General features: G+C 50.9%; 1 protein-coding gene across 1 annotated transcript in view; it reads right to left on the reverse strand.

Annotated features, from left to right (window-relative positions):
* The window catches only part of TTC7A (tetratricopeptide repeat domain 7A), a 148,938-nt gene that overhangs the window by 75,044 nt on the left and 53,903 nt on the right, over nucleotides 1-19,991 (reverse strand). Inside the window, exons 6-8 of the mRNA XM_004369487.3 lie at nucleotides 5,793-5,871; nucleotides 4,672-4,829; nucleotides 3,960-4,023 (exon numbers count right to left, since the gene is read on the reverse strand). Coding sequence (XP_004369544.1) covers nucleotides 3,960-4,023; nucleotides 4,672-4,829; nucleotides 5,793-5,871 — 301 coding nt within the window. The remainder of the gene's footprint in view (nucleotides 1-3,959; nucleotides 4,024-4,671; nucleotides 4,830-5,792; nucleotides 5,872-19,991) is intronic.

Below are 19,991 nucleotides of genomic sequence, written 5' to 3' on the forward strand. Positions count from 1 at the left end.
GGAGGGAGGGAGGGAGGGATGGATGCTGCTTGAAAGACAATGGCTTCTGCGTTCATTCTGATCACACTCACTCCACCCTTAGCAAAAACCATGTCCAAGGGACCAGCCCCATATGCAGACCCCATGAAGCTACTCTTCTGGGTCCCAAACCACAAAACAGGGGCTGATGGGTCAGGAAACCTGCAAACACTCTCCTGCAGCAGCTTCTCTGGCAGTCCCCTGGGTGAGGAGATAGGATTACTATGCCTCCTGGCTGGGTTGCATTGGAACAGCTTTTACTGCAGCCATGTGGGCATCCTGGGAAATACCTAATACCTGAATCCTGCAGGTATTAGGAGAATACAAGGAGTAGCCAAGGCGGCCAGCTACTGTCCTAGAGGTTTCTCCTCCAGCCCATCATCTGCAGTCAGACTCAGCCACCATCAAAGGGAGATGAGGGAAATGCTGCAGATTCAGTGAGGCCAGGCTGAGCCTCAGGGTTCAGCTGAGGGGTCAGCGTGGGAGCCTGGGAGGCTGGCATAGCTAGAGCCATACCCTAGTTCCATCACTGATCAAAAAGAGTGAGCTGTCTGGTCACCCTGAGAAACAGCTCCAAGCCAGGGGACAAATCCAGATGCCAGGAGGAAAGCCCTCTGCAGATGACACAGCAAAGCTAAGTCCATCGCCAGTGCTCCACCCCAAACTCCTGAAGTGTCCACCTGTCTGACAGGCTGGGTATGAGCAAGAGGAAATGAACCAGCCAGACCTGTGAGAGGCACCCCTCCAAGCTACAGTGCAAACAGCGTCTGAGCAGTTTCTCTGCCTTGCGTCCTACCGGAACTTTCCAGGATGCCCACGTAGCCAGCCGGCCTGGACCCCCATAAGCCCCCCGGGCAGGCCTACCATCCACACACCCTCTTGCAAAAGGACAGAGCTGCTTGGAGGGAAGCCACATATTCAGGAACTTCACCTTGGCTCCAATGTGGGGCACTTTTTAGCAAAAGGCCATTCTCCACTTTGAAGCATAGGTCAGCTTGACAATATGGGGGGAAATAACCTTAATGAAAAGGCACCTGAATTCTGAGTCCTGGGGACCCAGATCAAGCAGAGGCCACAGAAAAGCCTCGAGGACCCAGAGTCTAGCTTCAATCCTTGCCGAGGATAAAAACGGTAACAATTATCACATAGACAGGCACCTCTCTGTTTACAAACCCCTCCTCATGCCTTGTCTCATTTGACCCTCCAAATTACCCCACTCCCCGTGCGCCTTTTACCCATGAGAAAACCAAGGATCAGAGCAGGTAGTGGTAGAATCAGGACTGAAACCCTGTTCAGGCTCCATGTCCTGTGCTCTGAAGGCTATGGAGGGAGACTGACGTGGTTCGAATCATGGCTGCAGGGCTTATTAGAGTGTGACCTGGGCCAAGCCATGGACCCATTCTAGACCTTACTTTTTTTTTTTTTTAAATAATATTTTATTGTGTTATTGGTGAAAGTTTACACAGCAAATTAGGTTCTCATCGAACGATTCCTACAATTTGTTCCATGACATTGGTTACATTTTTCACAGTGTGTCAACGTTCTCCTTATTTCCTTTCAGGTCATTGCATTTCTGGTACCTAATCTAGTTTCCCTGCCTCCTTGCCTTCTCATCTTTGCTTTCGAGTGAATGTTGACCGCTTGGTCTCATATAGATGATAGACCTTGCTTTTCTCATCTGTAAAATGGGAACATATTGGTGTTAGACTGAACCACGAAAAACTGCCGTTTTTGTAGGTCATCAACAATTGAAAATTTGGCAATTTCATAGGCAGACATAGTGCCTGCCTAAATGAGATGATCAGCTTGGAATCTGGCCGAGACAGAACCTAAACAAATTCCTGTTGTCACCTTTTTACCATCCACCTGTGGACTACACTGTAATCCTCACACACGAGGGGGACAATATTGGCCCGAGCCTCCTGAGACAGGTGGCTGCGGTGTGCTATCCCCTAAGGGAGCAGGTGGTGAGACGGCTAATCCTGGTGGGTGCGCAGGGGAAGGGAGGGGTGCTGGTGTGTGGGTGGGGCTCCACAGTTAGAAACCAGGGCTCCGCGCGGTCAGAGCCAGGGCCCATTTTCTGTGTGCATTATTCTGTGGAAATCACGTCTGCCACTTGGTCCCCGTGATGGTTAATTTTATGCGTCAGCCTGGCTAGGCTGCAGCGCCCAGCTGTGTGGTCAAGCACTAGTCTAGATGTTGCTGTGAGGCATTTTGTAGACGTGGTTGCCATTTAAGTCAGCAGACTCTACGTAAAGCACGTTACCCTCCATAATGTTGGCGGGCCTTCTCCAGTCAGCTGAAGGCCTTAAGAGCAAACACTGAGGTTTCCTGAGGGGAAGGTTTCTGCCTCAAGACTGTAATATGGATATCCTGCAGATTTCAGACTTGTCAACCCCCACAATTACGTGAGGCAATTTCTTAAAATATCCACCTCTTTCTCTTTCTGTGTATGTACACACACACACACACACAAACACACACACACACATACCCTATTCGTTTTGTTTCCCTGGAGAACTCTGGCTGATACAGTACTTCTGTCTCCACATCTGCCTAACCAGCTATGTGTTCCCTCCCTTGAGTAACCACTGACCCAACTCACAAGCACACCTGTGCCCCTTCCCAGGAACTCCAGGGTCCTAAATGGCCCAGGGCAAGCGGGTGGAAGAAATCCATCTCTCCGCCCCACCTCACCACAGTCCAACGTCCCTCCTCCTGTCAACTTGCCAGGAGACCTGTTGAGCTTGGAGGCAACCCCCTGACCACAGTCTCCACATAAGCCCTGGCTCACGCGGCTCCAGAAGTACAAAGGAACATTGTTTCTGACTGTTGAGGGATCACCCTCGTGGGGTCTTTGTGTCTTAACCCCCACTTCCACCCACTGCTCTCAGATGCAGAGTTTTAAAGAACCTCAGGCTGGTGGCCCCTATCTCACACACTCTCTGGGCCCTTCTTCTGCTGCTTTCCCGCCCCCCGAACAGTCCTACCCATTCTTGATCTCACTACCTCCTGGACCACCCAACCACACAGCTCCCCTCTTCACTGAGCCAACAAAGAGCTTTGGGCAGGGACCACTGCGGGGTACTTGGCCAACACAGCCTGGTACTGTGGCCGTGTGTGTGTGTGTGTGTGTGTGTGTGTGTGTGTTTGCCTTGTGTCCCCGCCCAGACACAGCAAGCGGGTCTTATGAACATATCTACCCCACACTCTGTGTGCCTTTTCCAGCCCTCTTGCTCCCTCCTCTGCTTTATTTTTCCATGGCACGCACACACTGATGCACTGGGTACCTTACTTGTTAACACACTGCTTGGCTCCCTCCTAGAATGTAAGTTCCTCGCAGGTAGGGAGTTTTCTCAGTTCTGTTTGCTGCTGTATCTTTGGCATCCAGAAGTGGCACAAAGTGATACTTGCTAAACAGCTGCTAAATGAATGAATGGATTCTGTCTATCGGCACAAGGACCTCTGAGTCACTGTCATTTTATAGGTGAGGAAACTGAGGCTCCACGAGAGGAAGTGACTTGCCCGTGGCCCTCAGCTAGTGAGGCAGAGCTGGACCCTGAATCCAGGCCTCTGCCTCCAAAGCTCATGCTCCTTCCACTCTCTCGTGTCCGGCACAGCACCCAGCACTGGGCTGATCAACGCATACCGCCGACTGCTCAAGATTCCTCTTCTGTAATTCCAGAAGAGGTGGGTGGGGACTTGGGCCCTCAATCCCTACTCGTCAGGTGGCAGGTCCCGGGCCTCCAGGTGCAGCCCTGTGCACCCAGGCCCAGACCTCATGAGTGAGACTCGCCCCCTGGGTGGGAGGGCAGTTCTAAGAAGCTCCCCGTTCTGGGACACCCTGGGAGGCAGGGCTCTGCCAGGACCTGGTGGCCAGGGCCCGAGGCCCACGGCCGACCTGCTCGGTCAGAGGCCCCTGGGGAACACCTGCAGCTTACCATGGACTCGCTGATAAGGAGAAGCAGGAGCGCTTCCTCGATGTTGTCCTTGGGGCAATAGAGGCTGAAAGACACAAACGGCAGCCCTGGTTCCAACACAGCCTCACCACGGAGCAGCCCCGCAGGCCACGCAGTCAGCGCTGGCCCTGCCCGCCCCGGAGTCAGCACCAGCCCCGGTAAGGTGACCTTCTCCTGCATAATTCACGGGCAGCAGATACCGTCTGCAGCTCTGAAACATGCCCTGAGTTATAGACCTGAAAGGCTGCGGTGGCTGCAGGGCCGGAGATACAGCAGATGCTCCTGGGGTAATGAACGTCCCCTCCGGCACCCACCCAGCACTGCACAAAGGGCTGGGCAAAGAAGGGGACCAGCAGGAAAGTGGCTCTGCTAGCTTGTCACAGGTGCAGCCTTCGCCTCTCGGCACAAATAAGAGAGAAGGTGTGTCAAGCGAGATTATTAGGAAGGTAGATAACCCCCAAATAATTTGTGTGGCCTGCGGATGCCTTAGAGGGTTCTCCCCTCACGCAGCCCCCATCCTGAGACCTGCCTTCTCTATCCTACCTGGCTCCTGCTGACCCTAAAGAGCCTGCCTGGCAGGGAGCTGGATGGCGGTTGGAAGAGGGCAGGGGACAGGAAGAGGGGCCACGAGCAGGGACCGGACGCTGGGTGTGGACGTGAAGCTGCGTAGCCCAGCGGGGCAGCCAGAGCTTACTTGTCTCCTTCGTAGAGGTGAGGTTTTCGCAAGGCCTGTGTGCTGAAGGTGTTCTCCTCTTTGCTCATGAACTCGGGCAAAGGGTGGGACAGGGGGTTCCAGTAGCACTCCTCACTCAGGGAGTGGAGTAGGACCCCCGCCAGGTGCTTGGCCGCCATCTGCAAGAAGAAAGAGAAGGATTCAGGGCCGGTGCATGTCGCTCTCCCCTACTAGGGTCTAGAACACTCTCCACCCACCACCCGCCAAGCCTGCCCACCTCCCCCCCAGGAACCCCACTTCTCCACTCCCAAGGACCTCTCTGGCTGCTCAGTTCCTACAGCACTGCCCCACCTCTTCGATTGCCTCGAATGGGTGCTATTTAATCTTTTCTCTTCTCTCCTCTCCTCTCCCAGAAAGAGGCACATTTCCTTCTTCTCCTGCACCCGTGGATAACCCTCAAATAATGTGTCAGGCACAGCTCTGAGTACTCAGCAGGCCCTTGCAGAGTTGGAGAAACGCATAAAGCCACAGGTGCAGGCCACTTTCTCGGCCAGTTGCCTCGGCTGATGTTTGACTGATAACTCCAGAGCTTGTAGAACTGCCCCATGGGGTTTCCAAGGAGCGGCTGGTGGATTCGAACTGCTGACCTTTTGGTTAGCACCTGTAGGTCTTAACCACTGCGCCACCAGGGCTCCAAGAGCTAGAAGCAGTTGTGGCTCTGATTTTGGGTAAACTGACTTTAGGGTCTAAGAAGGTAGGCTTGAGTCAGGACAGGAAAGCAGAGTCAATGTTGCCTCATAAAATCACAGACCCTTAAGGATTAGCACACCGCCCTGCAGGACACAGTTTTGCTCAGGGAAGTCTGAGTGGTCAGTTTCAACTCTGATCTAACGCTAGGGGATAGCTGTCATGCTGTGACAAGGACCTGGAGGGTGCTTCCCAGGCTCAGCAGGAAAGAATGCTAAGGCTGGTTAACAGCATCTGCCACGAGCACAGACAGGAGAGTAGGAGCAGGTGCGCAACATACTGCCACCCCTGGGTCAGGGGCTGCCTGCCAGGACTTCCGTTGCTTCCCACTGAAATCCGACCCCTGAATGAACCAGCCCCAGCCAGCCCCAGCCCCAGGGCCACCTCCATGTTACCACTTTGAAGTTCTGAGTTGCCTTGGTCTCCACAGTCCGTAGGACCTCCCGGAGCTCTCTCATGCCTTTCACGATGTCCCTAGTGGGAAGACAGCAGAAACAGGGTCATTACCAGCCTAGCTCCCACAGACATCCTCATCAAACCTGCAGACACTAGGAGAGAGCCTGTCTGAGTTTTATTTGAAAACCGTAATTGAAATGAAAGGTCAGAGTTGTAATACTGGGACCCTGGTAGCCCGAGAAATCTATGATCAAGGAACACGAAGGATCCCTTCTCTCTAAATCACCCCAGTTTACAACCAGAAGGGGACCAAGACCGAGTATTTCAAACAAGATGTTATCTTAGTCCAAGAACCTTGAGCTGGTGTCAGCCTGAAATTCTCCTTCTTCACTCACTACATCCAGTCAACTCCAGAATCAGAATCTGTCCTCGCCCCTCAATCTCTACGACCCTAGGGCTCTAGGCCAACCTATATCACCTCAGGCTTAGGCGGCCACCCCCTCCAGTCAGCTCTCTGTGCCTTGAAGCATTTTTCAAGTGCTCAAAAGTGAAACAGTAAGAAACACACACACTTTCCTTACATAAAACTGAAGCAAGTTTCTTGAAACAATACCCATTTCTACTGGTAGAATCCACTCCAGAATTTTCTATTACCTCTTCCCCCCCTTTTTTTTTTTGACTGTGGTGAAAACACGCACACCAGAACATTCGCCAATACCCCCACCTCCCTTTTTTTTAATGCTGGCCGTGGCCCACCCAATAAAGCCACCACAATGAGTCGATAAAATGAAGACTGGGTTTTAGACCAGGGTCTCCGACTTCAGTCATCAGCACACCACTTTCACAATTTTGGCACTAGCTGGGTACCACCAGGGTTATTATTTACTTAATACTTCTCCTTATATTTTCTTTCCTTTTACTTTAGTAGGTATTTCACCCTGATCAAAAATACTGGAAATCATGGGTTTGGTGTGCTAGCTATTTTTTTGCCAGTATATATTAAACACAGAAGTATTTTTTAAAAGTTTGTGTATCACTTAAAATGACCTGGTGTGCCACTAGAGATATCTGTCCCATACTCTGAGAAACAATGGTTTAGACTAGTGGTTCTTGAAGTGTAGTCCCTGAACCAGCATCCCTGAGAACCTGTCAGAAGTACGAATTCTTGGAACCCACTCCAGACCAACTGGATGGGAAACTCCGGGTTGGGGCCCAGCAAGCGATGTTTTAGCAGACTTCCAGGGGATTCAGATGGTCGCTGGAGTTTGAGAACCACTGGTTTAAATGCTCCTCAGTATCTTCCAGTTCTCCTATCCTAAGAAGTTAGGTTTCAGAAGGGACACTTTCATTTGGAACCCCAGCTTTGCAGCCAGATTGTAAATCTGTAATCTCAGGAAAGTGAAGTAGCCACTCCGAGTCTCAGTTTCCTCATCTGTAAAAGGAGGAAATGTCATTGAACTGTGCCTGTGAAGATGGCTGAAATGGCAAATGTCTTGTTACATACATATTCGCCACAATGAAAAAAGGTGGGAGGGGGAGGATGCTTCCTCGCTGCCCCATAGTGTTGTCAACAGCGTGAACATATGTGAAGTTGCAAGCACACCCAGACACGGCGCAGAAGCTAGTAATAATATTTACTAATAAATATTAGTAAATAATATTTACTAATACTAATAATAAAACTAATATGTTTTCTTTACTCCTTATAATTTATGTATTAAAGATCATGTGTTTTAATTTACCACACCATTTTACCTTGAGTATGGGGAGGGGAAGAGAAGTGCCTGGGGGGACCTCCAGCTTTGTGTCCAGCTTTCTCCTCCCATCACCCAGCCCCCAAGGGGACATAAGAACAGGATTCCCTGTAGACACTTCAGGGCTAGACAACCCAAGCCCCGGAACAGGCCCATAAGACCCCATAAGCCTAGGTAGGAAGATTCTGCAGCTGGAGGTGCTTCTGGCCCACTGAGCCTCAGAAAAGAACCCAGAGCTGGACAGCAAGCAGGCCACAGGCTGGGCCAGGTCAGAGAGGGGAAAGCCCCAGAGAAAGGGAGAAAGGACATCCAAACCCTTTTCAAGCACTTAGACCGCATGACTGCCCCAGAAAAGACAGCAAATGCCTGAGTTTGGGAACTCAGTCTGCGGGAGGGCACTGGCCTGGCAGCTGGGCCATATGGCCACAGGCTGAGCTGGGCTGGACCCTAGGGCTGCCCCAGGCCCCACAGCCCAGCACCCGGAGGAGACCAGTGGGTGATTTTCCACTCTGGGGCTACATGCCCGCTTCCTCCCTGGCAGGCCTGGCCCAGGCTGTTATCTGAAGCCTGGATCCAAGAAATGACTGTGGCACCTTCTTCTCACTGCAGCATGAGGGTCATCCTCCCTCCGCCACCGCTGGACAGACTCCATCCGCCTTCTCCAGAGGGCTTCAAGTTCACTCTGTAGTCTTGTCTACGTCGTCAACACTAACAGAGTGCTCCCCTGGGGGGCGGGGGGCAAAGGGGGGTAGCTCAAGCAGCTTAAATCCACCCAGCAGCTCTGCAGAAGAAAGGCCTGGCCTTCTGCTCCTGGAAAGATCACAGACGAGAAAACTCTATGGGGCATAGTTCTACCCGGTAGCACATGGGGTCACTATGAGTCAGAATCAGCTCGACAGCAGCAGGTTTTCACCCGGGGGCCTGTAAGAAATGCAGAATCTCAGGAACCCCTGCCCCAACACACACAATGAATTACAGAATCAGCACTGCATTTTAACAAGATCCCGGTCCCGAAAGTCAAGTGCAGTTTTACTACTTTCAAATCTATGAGGGATTTTGGGATTTAAATAAACTCTCAGGAATCCTTCAGCAAAGCAAATGAGCACCCACAGGCATCTTTTGGATAAATCCCAATTTTTACTGCTTAAAGTGAAAACCCAGCACCGAGGTTCCAGGGGCCAGGACCGGCAGAGTTTCAGGCCCCCACCTGACGCTGGCACGCTGAGATGTTGGCAGTGCCCCCTCTGCCTCAGCTTACCCCTCTGGGAAATGAGAAGGCAGCTGTGGCTTCTCCAGGGCTTCTCAGATAGCCACAAGCCTGAAGCAACCCTGCTCCGGGTCTGAACTGCCCATGTCAGGTAAAGCCGGGGCTTTTTGAGCCGTTTCCGGCAGCCCCGACAGAGGCCAGCTTGAAAGATCTCTTTGTTCCCCATCTCTCACGCTGACCTTTCTGAGCAAAGCTGCCCACTTTTAACAATATCCAAACAGGCCCTCAAACAAACCCTGGCCCAGAAACAGGCTGCATGGGGGGAGGCCAGGAAGCCTTTTATTCCAACGAAAGTAAACCCGGACAGGCCAGGAACAGAAAGAAAGAGGAGATGTGCGTGCAGGGATGGGTTAAGAAAAGCCTCTCATCCTAGGGGGGCCTGCAGGTGGGGCTTGCAGGGCACAGGTGCCAAGCTCTCTGGTACCCTGTCAATAGCAGGCAACAGTGGGGATTTCTCAATGCACTTTAGTCTTCAATCTCCTAGGAGGTCGGAGAAACAGGTTTCATTATCCTAGCACCAGCGAAAGGCTTGGTGCATAGAACGCACTCAGTAATTCATGGCTGAGTAAGTGTACTAATCCCCATTTGTCAATGGGAAAACTGAAGCCTAGAGACACTCACTTTCCTAGGACATCCGTTACCCCAAGGGAGGGGCAGGGTTATGGACCACTCCAGAGAGTTCAGATTTTACTCTCTTTTAACTGAAAAGACCCCTGAGAAAGACAACACTTCTCTTTCAACCTGGCACAGTTACACGGTCCTTTCCTGGCCATTTGAACTCCAGAACTCTCAAGACTCAATTTACGAAGCCTTTGCCAAGTGTCTACTGCATACCAAGTGTCTGCTCATCAGACCTGATCACAACAGGCGTTCAGCAAGTATTACTGGAAGGAATTGCGAGACCAAATGAGTGAATATGACTACCTAATTCATGGTCATTCCTGTGTCTAAGGAGCTTACAGCCTATTAAATGAGCCACATTCTTGATTTACTCAGAGCTTAGCAATGTGTGAGCCCTCCTGGTGCAGTGGTTAAGAGCTTGGCTGCTAACCAAAGGGTCGGCAGATCAAATCCCCCAGCTGCTCCTTGGAAACCCTATGGGGTAGTTCTACTCTGTCCTATAGGGTCGCTATGAGTTGGAATCGACTTGACAGCAACGAGTTTTGGACTTTTTGGTTAGCGATGTGTCTTGCACACAGTAGGTGCTCAACAGATGTTTCTTTGGTTTGGTTTGATTCGGAACAGTTAGAGAATAATGAGAAACTGCATGGACTTTGTCGCTGGATGGGACCTAAACAGACATGGGCTTGTAGGATCCTGACCAGAAGTCCCTGCTTTAAGGCGGGTCATTTGTTTTGGAGAGGTTTCTGGTCAAAGCCCCAGAAGAGCATAGCCAGGTGGCAGAGCCCAACAGCTGGAGGGGTGAATTAGGGGACAAGGTTGGGAGAAGTTCAAATGATTGTCATGCTGTTTACCCACAGATCCAAATTATCAGTTTCAAAAAAACGAAAACTCTCCTCCCCACCCACTATCCCAGGAAAAGGCTGTGACGAGTGCCTGGTACCGCACCCGAGATGGTGGGCAAGGGGGTTTTTCCTTTTCTAGTGAGGTGGGGGAGGTAAGTGCAAACAATAAATAAGGCTGCACATCAAGAGAGTCTGGGACGGTGTACTCTCCCCAGTGGGCCTCAGAGGCCTTCCCATGCCCCCAAACTGGAGGCGCGCAACACCACGAGGGAGGTGCTCACTGTGGGCCGGAGCATCGGGCGATTCTGGTCCCTGAAGCCCCTCAGAAGGAACTGTCTCCTACCCTCCCCCACCGCGCAGATACAGGGTAGCTGCTGAGAACAAGACAAAAAGTACTGCTGGTTGAACACACCCCTCCTGGGCGTCACACAGAACAGCAGGCTGGGTTTGTAAGGTGCCTCCTCATTCTGCAGAGGTTCCCTGCCCCCACAGCCATCTGCAGCCCGGGTTGCCTTTGCCGCCTCTCTGACTCAGTGCCTTGCGACTCAGCACCTAGCTGGCAAGGTGGAGCAGACGCAGACACACACGTGCACGCACGCAGGCGCACACACACACACACACACACACACACACACACACCCACCCCTGTAGGACTAAGCAGCCAGCTGGAGCTGGGGAACTCCCTTAGAAAACACACACTCCCTTCTCTGTAGTTCGGTTTTGGTACAGTGAGCACACGTTGCTTTAGTAATTAAAAAATAATTGTTTAAAAACAGAACATTCCTGAAACCCACAGCCCACCTGGTTCGACCTCCAGTGAGTCCCAGCTCACTTTGCACCCTGAGCAGAGAATGAGCTCTGCCAGGTCTAGGCAGAAGGACGGGGAAAAAACAACCCAAAGAGGAATGGCCCCTTGCTCTGGATGAAGGAGTGAGTCAGCTCACACTCCTGTTCTTGGGTGAGGCCCAGGGATTTGGTCCTAATGAGGTCAGAGCCACCAGAGCCAGCTACAGGGGCAATCGGCTTCCCTGGTGTTGCATTGCCCCCTCAGTCCCCGCTGCTGCTGTACACCTGGGGCTGCTTCATGCAAAGGAGAACCAAGTCCCTTTCCTGAGCCTCCCCCGCAGCCAGGGCCCCAGCCACCGTGGCCCCCAGGAACATGTCAGAAAGGTGCCCCTCCCTGTGGCTGGTCGGCCAAGACTCCACTGGAGTCCACGGCTGCCCTCTGATGGCAGTGAAGGGAAGCAAACCCACTCAGGCCTCCCAGGCCCCTCCCTTTGCGAGGGGGCCTCCCAATTCCCGCCTGTCTTTCCAGGCCAGTGTTCTCAGGTCAATTAGGAACCCTCTCATCAGCACTGAGCAAGGGGTGGCAGTCATCTGGGGAAATTAACTGCTGGATCAATAGGGCAAGGCCTCTGGAAAAAATGAATGTGCCTCAGACACACTGAATGAGTAACTGGGCAGCGGGGCCAGTGTGACTAAGCCCAGGCCTCAGACTTAGACCAGGCTTCCCCAAGCTCCAAATAAGGGGAGGGAAGCTGTCTGGGGGTCAAGCAAATGTTACCCACTTTGTACAATGAAGAACATCACACCTTTTAAATTATGCCAAGAACTCAGTTGAGGGCAGAGGCCAGACCCTGGGTGGAGCAGGCACTGCTGCGGCCTGGCCCCAAGGCGAAAGTACCTCACTGCTTAGCAGGGGCTCCCCTGCCCGCTCTGGAGGTCCACTCCACCCAGGCCCACATGGGAATGAGCCTGGGCTCTCAGATTCTGGCCCCAGCCCTCCCTGTTCCTTAGGCCCTAAGCACCTCCTCTGAGGCCTGGACAATCCCTTAGCCTCCGGCTTCTCCCCCTTGGCCTCTCAGGATGTACTGTCCCCTCAGAGGCCTTCAGGGTACCCCTATCCCAGGCAGCATCCCCCTCCTCCCAGCTTTCTTTCCCGCCCTAGCATAGAGAACCTGATTGTACCCTGGGCTTGTTTATCATTGGCTCCCCTGGGATGTGACCTCCTGGAGGGCGGGGCCCTGTCCTGTCCACAGCTCCAACCCAGTGCGTAGGCACGGTGCCTGGCACAGAGTGGGCACTCAGAGGCTGTGAAAGGAACTGACCGGACAGTCTCTGGGCTTCTTTCCCTTAGCCCCATCCCGGCACCGGGCTGTAGGCTCCTTGACCCCAGGGAAGGTTCCTCCTCCTTCCCAACACCCCAGTGCAAGAGCCCAGGCCAAGGTAGAATGTAACTAGCAAGAAATGGCTCTGGCGTCTTTTAAAAGACTTTTCAGGGCCGTCCAGGAGAAGATGATCCCGTGTTAGGTATCCGGGTCCCAATCGGTCCCTGAACTTCTGCTTCTCACACTTTCCTTAGGCTAAGGCGCTGGTCCTCAGCTGGGGTGATTTTGCCCGCACCCCCCAGGGGGCTGGACATACCTAGGTTCAGGACCGGGCGCACTGACTCTAGCACCCATCAGCCCCACGTCTCCTCTCTCCTCAGTAACACAGGGACATGCTGTTCATTCCTACTTCACAGAGTTACACATAAAGGCATTAGCTGCTGCCTGGCACCCAGTAAGTGTCTAACAAATATTAGCTACTATCATGAGGCAAGGGGCAAAGAAATCATTTAAAGCCCAGCCAAGCACCCAGGGCTGCAACCTCTGCTTTAACTATCTCTGTCACATTCTGGGGCTACCTCTGGGCTGGAGGTGGCCAGCGGAAACAGACAGAGGCGCTGAGTAACTGCCGCGTGTCCTGGGCACTGCTGCTCATGCTTTTGAGGCTTAAAATGTTTGGCTTGTTTATTCTGAAAGAAATGATGATTCACTTTCCAATCCTCTTTATTTGAGCGGGGAAGGAAGGCCAGGATCCTGGCTTTAAAGACTGAAATCTGCGCTTCAGGAAGGGGAGGGGAGCAGAGCTCCAGGAACAGAAAAGGAACCGAAATTACTCAGGCTTTCCTGGAGGGGTGGTGGTTGGCGAATGCCTCCACCCTGCCTCTGCCTCTGCCTCCGCCACCACACACACATACATATCAACACCAACACCACACACACATACATATCCACACCAACACCACACACACACCCCAATACACACACATACATATACACACCAACACCACACACACACATATATATCCACACCAACACCACACACACACACCCCAATACACACACATACATAGCCACACCAACACCACACACACACACATACCAATATACACACGTACATATCCACACCAACACCACACACACATACATATCCACACCAACACCACACACACACATATACATACCAACACCACACCACACACACACACCCCAATACACACACATACATATACACACCAACACCACACACACGTACATATCCACACCAACACCACACACACACATACATACCAACACCACACCACACACACACATACATATCCACATCAACACTATACACACATGCCACACACACACCAACACAGCACACACACACACCAACACCACACACACCACATGCCAACACACACTACACACACATATATATCCACACCAACACGACACACACACACCAACACACACCACACACATACACACCAACACCACACACCTACATATACACACCAACACCACCATGCACCACATACATATACACACCACACACACCAACACACTTGACACACACACATATACCACACACACACACCAACACACACACACCCACATGCCTCATGCACAAAGTCTCACTGTACAGAACACAGACAGGGAAGGAAACAGGTCTGCTCTGGGTGGTGTGGGGCTACCTTCAGAAAGAGGCACAGTCACATTCTTGGAGAACGGTGACTCAGGGCCCCAGAGGGACACGAAGAGCCCTGAGTCACCATACCTAGGATTAGCCCACACACTCCCAACTATCACTGTGGCCCTGTCCTTCTCCCACAAGCTGCTCTTCCACATCCAGAAAATTGGAAATGGCATGGGTTTCGAGGCCACTCAGACCTGAAACTAGAATCCTAGTGGGTGAACTTGGGCAAGTTACTTAACCCCTGTGAGCCTCGGTCCCCTCCCTAGTGAGTTGGGTTCACAAGACCTTCTTGGAAGAGCTACCTGGCACCCAGCGGGAGCTTGATACCTGCTGGCTCGCGCCCCCTCCCACCCTCCTGGCTGTCCTTGATGCTTTCCTTAACCTCATTAAGAAAAGGCGGGTGTGGGGAAGGGGAAGCAGGCAGCCCCAGGAGTGGGGGGCCCTCAGCAGAGAGGACGCTAACAGCAATACCTCCTGGGGCCTGAGTTCTGGACGCGAGATGCTTTTTCATTTCTTCCCTCTCATTCGACCCTCATACCTCCTGGGGTGTAGGACAAACAGAAGCCCCGAGTTAGAGGTGAGGAAGCAGAGCTAGGATGAGGTAGGGGAGTACTTGTACAGGGTGGCAGAGTGGACTGGAACCCCTGACCCCACCTTGACTTCCTCACAGATGGCTAGGGCACCCCCCCAAATTTTTCAAACCAGAAGCTGGGGCACAGTACCTGCCAACAGTGGTCACTCTCAGGGGGGCAAATGGCAGGCTGTGAGTGCATCAGCCTAGGATTTCTAGGAACCTCAGACTTTCCGCCCTGGGCCATGCAGCCTAGTGGTTACGAGTATCAACTGGGAAAGTCAGATGGGGCCTGTGCTAATAATCTAGGCTCTGCCCAGGACAAGTCACTTAAATTCTCCATGCCTCAGCTTCCCATCTAGAACAACAGTACCTACCTCAGAGGGCTGTTGCGAGGATTAAATAACACCACACAAGCAAAGTACTTAACACAGTGCCTGGCACAAACTGAGCCCTTAATAAGTGGCACATATAATTATAATGCATACCTGTTAAATGAAGGAAGGACGCAGAATATTGAAATTAGAACTGTTCCCTCCCCCAAAACCTTCCCCGTGGGGCTCCCATACGTAAGGAGAACAGCATCCCCACTCTTTGTGCCTCTAAGAGTCCTGGGGGACGCAGGGCAGGGGGTGGGGGGTCGGGAGGCATGCCTTAAACTTTGTAAAGAAGGAGTCAGCAAACTTTTTCTGTAAACGGCCAGACAGTAAATATTTTAAGCTTTGTGGTCCATACAGCGTCTGTCACAACTACTCAATTCTGCCGTTGAGGTAATATGTAAATGACTGGGAGTGGGTGTATTTCATTAAAACTTTATTTACAAAAACTGGCTTCGGGCCATAGTTTGCCAACTACTGCTGCAGTGGTTCAACTTCCCCAGCTTCCCCCTCGACTTTATAAAGTACCAACAGTCCGCCTTCCAAATCTCTGCAGGCAGGGAGCTAGCTAAAGGCAGCGACCCGGATTCGTCCCAGAGAGCTCCCAGGTGGCCAACTGAGGGTTCTCCACGAGCAGGAGGCTCCAGGCACCAGCTCCTTGCACCTGAACAGCAGAGTGACAGCAGTTTCCAGCCAGAGAGGCAGGCACTGCCTGAGCAGTAAAAACGGGAGCCAGTCAGCTCTGAAACTGAAGCTCCACAACCGAATAAGGACGAAAAAAGCAGACGGTGGGGCAGCAGTGGAGGCAGCTGGGCTCCCCCAGGGACCCCACCTCCATGCCCAAAGGGTGCTCTGAGGAGCCTAGGGCTCCAGGCTGGCCTCACTCTTAGGGGTGAGCACACAGACTCCCTGGACCTCTGGATCCTCATGTACCAAACAGGGACCCCTCTACCTCCCTGGCCTGGTACTTGAGAAATCAAGCAAAGAAAAAGAAAAGCAAAAGGTGAAAAGTTCACGCGTGGGTCAGCAGCCTGTCAGACTGTGGGCTGCCACGAAAAATAATAAAATATAAGTAAGAATAATCATGATGGCTGTGGTTTTCTAAACAGCTGTGAGGCATCAGGCTCTCTGCTATCACATAGCATCTGATGACCACAGGATGTTGTGGGGGGCACTGTCATTGTCCCCATCTTACAGAGAGCTCCAGGGATCTGCCCTTGGCCACACAGGCTTTAGGCATGGGAGCTGGACTCACACCCAGGTCTACTGGCTTCAAAGCCACAGCTTCGCACATTCCCGCTCTGCCAGGTAGGGAGAGAGCAGGGTGGACCACCCGCCCAGTTTTTACCATTTGGAAGGCAGAGGCTGCTGCAGCATCCCAGCCTCCTCTTACCACTCTGGGGCTGCTATGTAACAGCAAGGGCAGAGAGGCGAGAGAAAAGAAAGACAGCCAAGGCCCAGTGGCGTCACTAGGATTGGTATCACCCATTGTGGTAACTCATGGTGTCACCTCATCCATGGATAACCTGCCCTACCAGACCATACAGAATCTTTACTAATTTTTTTTTTTTTTACTGATGTTACTCATAAATAGTAATTCACATACATCACTTTCTCCTCTAATTATTACTTCATTCTCAAAAAAGTTATTGACATAGGTTCATAAACACTAATTACCACAATATTGCAGCTGTTCTCGTTGTTGTTAGGTGCCATCGAGTCAGTTCTGACTCAGAGTGGCCCTAAGTACAACAGAATGAAACCCTGCCCGATCCTTCGCCATCCTCACAATTGCTGTTATGTTTGAGCCCATTGTTGCAGCCACTGTGTCAATCTATCTTGCTGAGGGCCTTCCTTTTTTTTGCTGACCCTCTACTTTACCAAGCCTAATGTCCTTCTCCAGGGACTGGTCCCTCCTGATAACATGTCCAAAACACGTGAGACGAAATCTCACCATCCTTGCTTCTAAGGAGCATTTGGCTGTACTTCTTCCAAGACAGATTTGTTCATTCTTCTGGCAGTCCATGGTATATTCAATATTCTTTGCCAACACCATAATTCAAAGGCATAAATTCTTGTTCGGTCTTCCTTATTCATTGTCCAGCTTTCACATGCCTATGAGGCGACTGAAAATATCATGGCTTGGGTCAGGCCTCCTTAGGCCTCAAGGTGAAATCTTTGCTTTTTCAAACTTTAAAGAAGTCTTTTGCAACAGATTTGCTCAATGCAATACATCATTTGATTTCTTGACTGCTGCTTCCATGGGCGTTGACTGTGGATCCATGTAAAATGAAATCCTTGACAAAACTTCCAATTTTCTCTGTTTATTATGATGTTGCTTAATAAATATCTTGTTATGAGAATTTTTGTTTTCTTTATGTTGAGGTGTAATCCATACTGAAGGCTGTAGTCTTTGATATCCATCAGTAAGTGCTTCAAGTCCTCTTCGCTTTCAGCAAGCAAGGTTGTGTCTTCTGCATATATGGCAAGTTGTTAATGAGTCTTCCTCCAATCCTGATGCCATGTTCTTCTTCATATAGACCAGCTTCTTGGATTATTTGCTCAGATTGAGTAAGAATGGTGAAAGAATCAATGCATCTTGATTTCTTGTTTGATCAATTTCAGACTGCAGAAGTCGGTAAAAATCTTCAATTTCTTCATCTTTGGCATCAGTGTTTGGTATGTAAATTTGAATAATAGTCGTATTAACTCATGTTTCTTGTTGGTGTATGGAATATTACCCTATCCCTGACAGCACTGTACTTCAGGACAGGTCTTGAAATGTTTTTTTTTTGATGATAAATGCAATGCCATTGCTCTTCAATTTCTCATTCCTGGCATAGCAGATCATATGATTTTCGGATTCAGAATGGCCAATACCAATCCATTTCAGCTCACTGATGCCTAGGATATTGATCTTTATGCATTCCATTTCATTTTTGATGACTTCCAATTTTCCTGGATTCATACTTCGTACATTCCGCATTCTGATTATTAACGGATGTTTGCAACTGTTTCTCCTCATTTTGCGTTGTGCCACATTAGCAAATGAAGGTCCCGAAAGCTTTACTCCATCCACTTTACTAAGGTCGACTCTACTTTGAGGAGGCTGCTCTTCCCCGGTCGTCTGTCAGTTTGTCGTATTGTGGTGGCTTACATGTTACTGTGATGCTGAAAGCTACGACTCTGGTATTTCAAATATCAGCAGGGTCACCCATGGTGGACAGGGGAGCTTCCAGACAAGACAGACTAGGAAGAAGGACCTGTTAATCTACTTCTTAAAAAAAAAAAAAAGGCCAGTGAAGACCTTATGAATAGCAGCAGAATGAACACTGTAGCTAAAACACCAAAAAATTTGACAAAATCAGCAAGTATAAAAACACCAGCAGCAACGAAAACAACAGCACGTGGCTTGTAGCGCGTGCAGACGAAACCACGTGATTCAAAGTATTGTTGTAATTGGGTAATAATGACATCTCTGACCAGAGCGCTTTACAAGGTTCAAAAAGTAAATCAGCACAGAGTTTTTGCCTTGTAAAATATACATGTAAATATAAAATATAAAATATACATGTAAATATACATGTAAGCTGGGCTTTGAAAAACGTTTTTGTTGTTATAACTAACTACAGGGATATTTTTACAAAAAACAATGAATTTCTGCGGAAACACTGCACAAAAATTTTATAGACAGTGATTTTGTTGTCACCCTCTCTGATAGTGTCACCTGGCGCTTTCTGCACCTCCCCTCCCCCACCCACCAGTGATGCCACTGCCCAGGCCCCCTCCAGGCTGGGGTCCACCTAGGGTCAGACGGCCTCCCACAGCCTGGCCCCAGGCTCAGGCCCACCCCCCTGCTCACAACCATCTCTGTGACCTCTGCTTCCTGGGAGGACCCTCACCACGGGGTGCTCCACATTCTGGGCAAGGGACTCCACTTCCTTCTCTTCCAGGCAGTTGAGGACCTAAGCTCATGGGCTTCCGACACCGCAAAAGGGAACCTGGGCGTAGCTCTGGCAGGACCAGGCCACTGGGCTGGATGGAATGCTTCCTGGGCCAGAGCCTGTGCTTAGACTACCTCGGGGCCCAGGCACTATTTTCCAAAAAGTCATCCCTAGAGATGCACCCCCAAACAAGGACTCCACATCAAACGGAGTCTGGAAAATGTTAGGCACCTTTGCCATCCCCTGCAAATTTACTTTGCTCATTCATGTTCGAAAGGCTCCAACAGGCCTTTAATCCAATGTTTCCCCAACTTATTTGGCCATGGACCCTTTCCTCGTCCCACCTCCTGCGCCCCTCCCTGACTCCTCCTGTCTCTCTGAATCTCCCTAGTTCAAGGCCCACCATCCCCAAGAAGCCTGCCCTAACTGTCCCCGCCGCACGGGACCTGCCCCAGTCTGCCCTGCGCCTGCCTAGCCCTGGCCTCACCTGCAGCAGTGGGCTCAGCACCTTCCCCCGTCCTCAGCTTCCCCCCACAGCCCTGAGGGGAAAAGGCAGGCTACGAAGCAGCCCGTACTGTAGAGTACCATTTTTGTTGTTGTTGTTAGAAAAAGTAAAGAAGAAATATATCTACATACCTGTACATAGAAAACCATGAAAGAAATACATGAAAATGTCAGTAGTGGTTATTTAGAGCAGGGGCCAGCAAATTTCTTCTGGAAAGAGCCAGATACTAAACATTTAGGCTCAGGGCCGTGGATGTTGCTCTAAAGCAGCCACAGATGAAACAAAGGGGTGTGGCTGTGTTTCCATAAAATCCATTTAGCAAAAAAAAACGCTCCTAGCCAAAAAACCCATTGCTGTCGGGTTGATTCCGATTCATAGTGACCCTATAGGACAGAGTAGAACTGCCCCATAGAGTTTCCAAGGAGCGCCTGGTGGATTTGAACTGCCAACCCTTTGGTTAGCAGCCATAGCACTTAACCAGTATTCCACCAGGGTTTCCTGCTTCTGGCCAGAGGGCCATAATTT

Source organism: Trichechus manatus, unplaced genomic scaffold (assembly GCF_000243295.1).
Source record: "Trichechus manatus latirostris isolate Lorelei unplaced genomic scaffold, TriManLat1.0 scaffold00005, whole genome shotgun sequence".
Classification (NCBI taxonomy): domain Eukaryota; kingdom Metazoa; phylum Chordata; class Mammalia; order Sirenia; family Trichechidae; genus Trichechus; species Trichechus manatus.